This window comes from Culex pipiens, chromosome 3, assembly GCF_016801865.2.
Source record: "Culex pipiens pallens isolate TS chromosome 3, TS_CPP_V2, whole genome shotgun sequence".
NCBI lineage: Eukaryota > Metazoa > Arthropoda > Insecta > Diptera > Culicidae > Culex > Culex pipiens.
The window spans coordinates 124,554,641-124,559,643 of NC_068939.1; the positions used below are offsets into that span (position 1 = coordinate 124,554,641).

General features: G+C 51.0%; 1 protein-coding gene across 1 annotated transcript; it reads right to left on the reverse strand.

The window, feature by feature from the left end:
* Positions 1-1,116: 1,116 nt before the first annotated feature.
* LOC120412927 (putative U5 small nuclear ribonucleoprotein 200 kDa helicase) lies at positions 1,117-4,172 on the reverse strand. Its single transcript, XM_039573559.2, has 2 exons — positions 3,720-4,172; positions 1,117-3,646 (listed from the first exon to the last, which is right to left on the reverse strand). Exons 1-2 carry the CDS (start codon positions 3,762-3,764, stop codon positions 3,206-3,208), a joined length of 486 nt encoding a protein of 161 aa, XP_039429493.1. The 5' UTR covers positions 3,765-4,172; the 3' UTR covers positions 1,117-3,205.
* Positions 4,173-5,003: the final 831 nt, after the last annotated feature.

The following is a 5,003-nucleotide window of genomic DNA, read 5'->3' on the forward strand; positions in this document are numbered from 1 at the left end:
GCCAGAGTACATTGGCATCACATACAATGGCTACAGTTTTAAATTTCATGAATTTTGATATGTCACATAACAGGGTTCCTTGCACATTCCAAAATGTCCCCAGTGACCACCGGTAACCGGTGACCGGTTCCAAAGTGGCCAGGTGGGGCCAGATTTCATTGGCATCACATAAAATGGCCAAAGATTTGAATTTCATGAATTTTGATATTTTGACGCTTGTAGTGTGCGTGCGGACTAATGCGGTGTTGTGCTCCGGCCGGTCCGTCGAATTTACTCGCGAATCCGTGGTTATCCGGTCCCCCGCGACGTGAAGTTCCCGTCAGCAGGTGTTGGAACCTGTAGTGAAGCGGTGCAAAACAAAATCCGCGTCCAGCGATCGCAAAATCGCCAATATTTCGCGCGAAAAAATTGGTCGATCTTGCGGTTTAGATCTGGCCAAACAAGTGAACAATAAAGTGCTCCCCGGCAACAAGAAGCTCGTCGTCGTCGTCGTCGTCTTCGGTCCTTCGCATCGCGGTAGTATTGTGTGATCGTACCGTCGTCGTCACGAACGGTCTGCGTGTAGTGTGGCTTGGAAGTGTGGAAGAAATTTCGAAGGCGCACTGTGGGCCGGAGTGAAATCGTAGTGCGACAAAATAAAATCGGCAAAAAGTTTTTTTATATTAAAAATTAAAAAGAAAATTATAGTGAAAGCAAGTGAGCGTTGCGTACGTGCACCAAACCCGCCCCCCCCCCCCCCCTCCGCCATCCGTTTTTGGGCGGCTGTACCCCAGGTTAGGGGCGGCCCAAAACAACGTGGGGTTTCGACTCCCTTTCTCCGTGAGCGGCTGTTCCCAGGTTAGGGGCGGCTCTGAAGAGGTGAGCGACCTCCCCCCCCCCCCTTCAACGAGCGTCTGTTCCCCAGGTTAGGGGCGGCTCGAAGAAACTGGTGTCTGGCTCCATAGTCGAGGTAAGCGTCTGTTCTCCATGTTAGGGGCGGCTTACAGCGGATAGAGTTCAGACCCCCCCCCCCCCTCGAGCGGCTGTTCCCCAGGTTAGGGGCGGCTCGAAACAGCGTCTGTTCCCCAGGTTAGGGGCGGCTGATTAAAAGTCCCAGTGCCAGGGTGGGACCGACGACACGACAAGACACTCGGTGCAAAAATCTGAGTTAAAACAGGTCCCACCGTGAATCCCGTGAAATCACCGTGATTGACAAAAGTCACGGTAAATTGAAAGACCCCTCGGGTTTTGCTTAAATTTAAATCAACTCGCAACACTGTTTGAATGTAAATATTTACATTGGTCATAACCTCATTCATTTTTTTTGGAAAATTCGCAGGTTCAAGATTCTTTCCCGGCGTTTCTAACGCCGGAATTTGGTCTCATTACGGCATTGGCCGGTGCCCTGGCCAAGACGCGAAGACGACGGAAATTATGTTATATTCAAATAACACGCACAGCGCAAAAAGCATCCCTCCGATGACTTTAACGGCCTCTTCCGAAACACTTCCGTTTTTAACAGCGACCATTTGGCTTGCAAGGAGATTTTAGAATGTCTGGAGGACAAGGTACCAAAACGGTTGGAGCTGCTCAGGCCGTACGAAGTTCCGGAACCGTTCCGAAGGACTATCCATTTTTGTCCTAAGAATTCTAGCTTCCTGCTGCCGGAACTAGAACTTATCAAAAGCGGATCGGTTCGTTGAGGCTGGCGTAACCGGCTGCAGGTGCTTAACCAGATTTAACACGACAATCTGTACGGCATTTATCGGGACTGGCTCTTGGAAGCTAGGAAGGGGAACGATTGTGGCGAGTCAGCTGTCGGAAGCCGTGGATAATTCGCGGGATATTTGCTTCAGAAAAACTGGCTTTGCTGGCAAAACTTTTTTCCCGGAATGGTCTAGATTATGGGGGATTAGTTGATGCTCCCGAGAAAAACGACGGTAGAGTAGATCGAGTTGTCGCGAAGGTTTCTTCCGGGGTTGGTGTATCACGTTATAGAACTGCTCAAGAATAGCTTTATCGAAAAGGATCCCAAGAAGGTTCTGGGGAAAGAGAAGAACCGAATAACAAGTTTTGAGTAGTTCCAGCTGAGTGAGGCCGCCCACAACCATTGCCACTTCGAACGCGGCCGCTCGGTTGTTCAAGTTCTAGGGTGGGTTCTATGGGTGGAACAGGTACTTAAGTAACAATTTCTTAGACGACTGTGGCAGTGCCAAGAAGATTAGCTACCTGTTCCCTTTCTCAAGCTTTGGTGCCGCGAAAGTGACGGAACAATGGCAGGCGACCCGAAACAGCTTTTACCGGTTATCCAGTACGATTTCCTCGACGAAATAAACCACGGAATTTCGCTGCTGGAACGCCTAATCGATTGCGGTTACTAGGACGAACCCACCGGATGCTACGATCAGCGCGTCATGATGCTAGAATGTCCGCTTTAGGGTGATCGCATCAGATGCGGGACAACTTCCGACCGTAAAAAGCTCTGGTCAAATTCCCCGACCACGTGTTCTGCAAGGGTCATCGCGACAACGGTTCCACCACTCTACCAGTACGCCGAGGACATCATATGAACGGAATCATGGTCAAGAAAACATCCCCCCCTCCACCCCTGGAGTTTTTATTGCATTCTACAACGCCTCTTAACGCACAGTTATCACCATTTCCTATTAAACTCCGTCGTCCACCTGTAGGTTCCCGTTGTTTCGCCTTCGCTACAACTTTTCTGCAGCATGATCTGTCCTTTCAGCTTCTCCGACTGCTATTTGATCTTCTCTTTTTCTCGTCCAACTGCTGGTATCGTTGATCGCGTTTTTGGGCACGGGCAGCCCGCTCGTCTTCGCTGGTCGAGTAGACCATCGTCAGTCTACTCGTAGTGTCAGTCACAGGATAATCTACCCGCAGTTTCTTTGGCAGACCTCTACGACCGGTGTGCTAGCCTCCGTCATGCCCTGCAGGTCAAGCTGCTACACAGCTTGGTGTACTTTTTTCGCCGCGCTTTCTGCCGATGATGTCCCACTTTTCCGGCGAGCAAACTGCGTTGAGGCAATCTGTTCCCGACTAAGCTGATGATGTCCGGTCAACTTGGACACGCGTCAGAGTCGCGATGCGTTTGCCAAAGTTACCCACTGTTTCCTGTACGAGCGATCGCATCGGCGCGATATAGATAATCTTGAACTCGTCCACGTTGATCGTTCCGTCGTCGTTGATGTGCTTAAGATTTCGCGCATCATGGTGGCAAATCTGCGTTCGTTTTACCGGCACTAGTTGAGGCGCAAAGTAGCAGATTTACATCGCTCTCGAGGGCCGTCTTGTACAGGCGACTTTCGATTCTGTTGAGCGTTTTGAAGCCAGCGAACACGGGTTGCACGTACTTGAGCTGCTTACCGATGACCATCAGTCCCATTGCCTCTTCGGAGGGTTTTGGCTTTAACGCCGGCACGTAAACTTTTTCGTAACCCTTGCGCTGTTCGCAGAAACTTCTTTTTGGCAACTGGCACCGTTTGTTTGCCATCAGATGGGATCTCTTTTCACCATCGTAATCATCCAACTCTTGCTGTCCCGTGTCCAGCTGGTGCAAGATCTTCGCCAGGAACGGATCGGCCTTTTCGCGAATATCAATCTCACTTACGCTCTGCAACGAAGCCAGCATCGTCCAGAACAGAATAATCTGAAAAGAGAAAATCAAAACAGTCAAACCTAAGCAAATGGACCAGCTGTCCCAGTATGTAGAGTGCTTTTACCTTCTTGCCTTCCTCGTTGCTGCCGAGATTTTCCGCGTGAATCATTCCGTTGATCTCCTTCGTCCATCACGTTCCTCGTCGCTCTCCTCTTCCGACCCGTACGGTCACTCCGACGCCCGCTCCCGCAGCGACAGCCGAATCCGTCCTAAAGTCGGTGATCTTATCCTTAAATTGGCCAACAACGCGTAATCATCCGAGATTCGTTTGAGTGGCCACCGTGGCCATATAATTCCATTCCGGAGTAAAAGAACCAGGTTGGGAAGGAATTTGACGACGTTGCGAAAAACAAACAAAAAATGACATTTCTAAATGTCAAAGTAGCAGTGCTGCTGATTTTATCATTTTTTTCAGGGAAACGTCAGTTCGACCGGTTTGACGTTTCGAGTTCCAAAGGAAGCGGAGGGGTAAGCCGATTTGGTGCCCACTTTTTGGAAGCGAGTGGCTTGTCGTGTCGTCGGTGGGACTCTAAACAGTCCTGGTACGACGGTCCTCCGGCGAGACAGGGGGTTGGTGATGGCTACACGCACCCGCCGTAAAAACCAAGTGCAGAGAGCTCCAGATGCGAGCCGATCCAATCGCCGACCCGATTTTCGGGGATCCAGGGATTGGAAACTCGGGACGTGGAACTGCAGGTCTCTCAACTTCGATGGGAGCGACCGCATTCTTTCCAACGAATTGCGAGTCCGCGGTCTCGAAGTCGTGGCGCTGCAGGAGGTGTGCTGGACGGGGAAGGACCACCGAGAGCTCGGTGGGTATACTATGTATTGGAGCGGCGGCGATACACACGAGCTGGGGACAGCTTTTATCGTGCTGGGCGAAATGGCGAAGCGCGTGATTGGGTGGTGGCCAGTCAACGACAGAATGTGCCGGTTGAGAATCAAGGGCCGATTCTTCAATCTGAGCATCATCAACGTGCACAGCCCGCACATGGGAAGCGACGCCGATGACAAGGACGCTTTCTACGAGCTTCTTGACCGCGAGTACAGGAAGTGTCCAAAACACGGCGTCAAGATTGTCATCGGCGACTTGAACGCTCAAGTTGGCCAGGAGGAGGAGTTTAGACCGGTTATTGGGAGGTTCAGCGCTCACCAGCAGACGAACGAGAACGGCCTACGACTCATCGATTTCGCTACCTCCCGAAACATGGCCATACGTAGTACTTTCTTTCAGCACACCTCCCTATACAAGTACACCTGGAGATCACCAAACGACACGGAGACGCAAATCGACCATGTTCTCATCGATGGTCGGCACTTCTCGGACATAATCGACGTCAGAACCTAC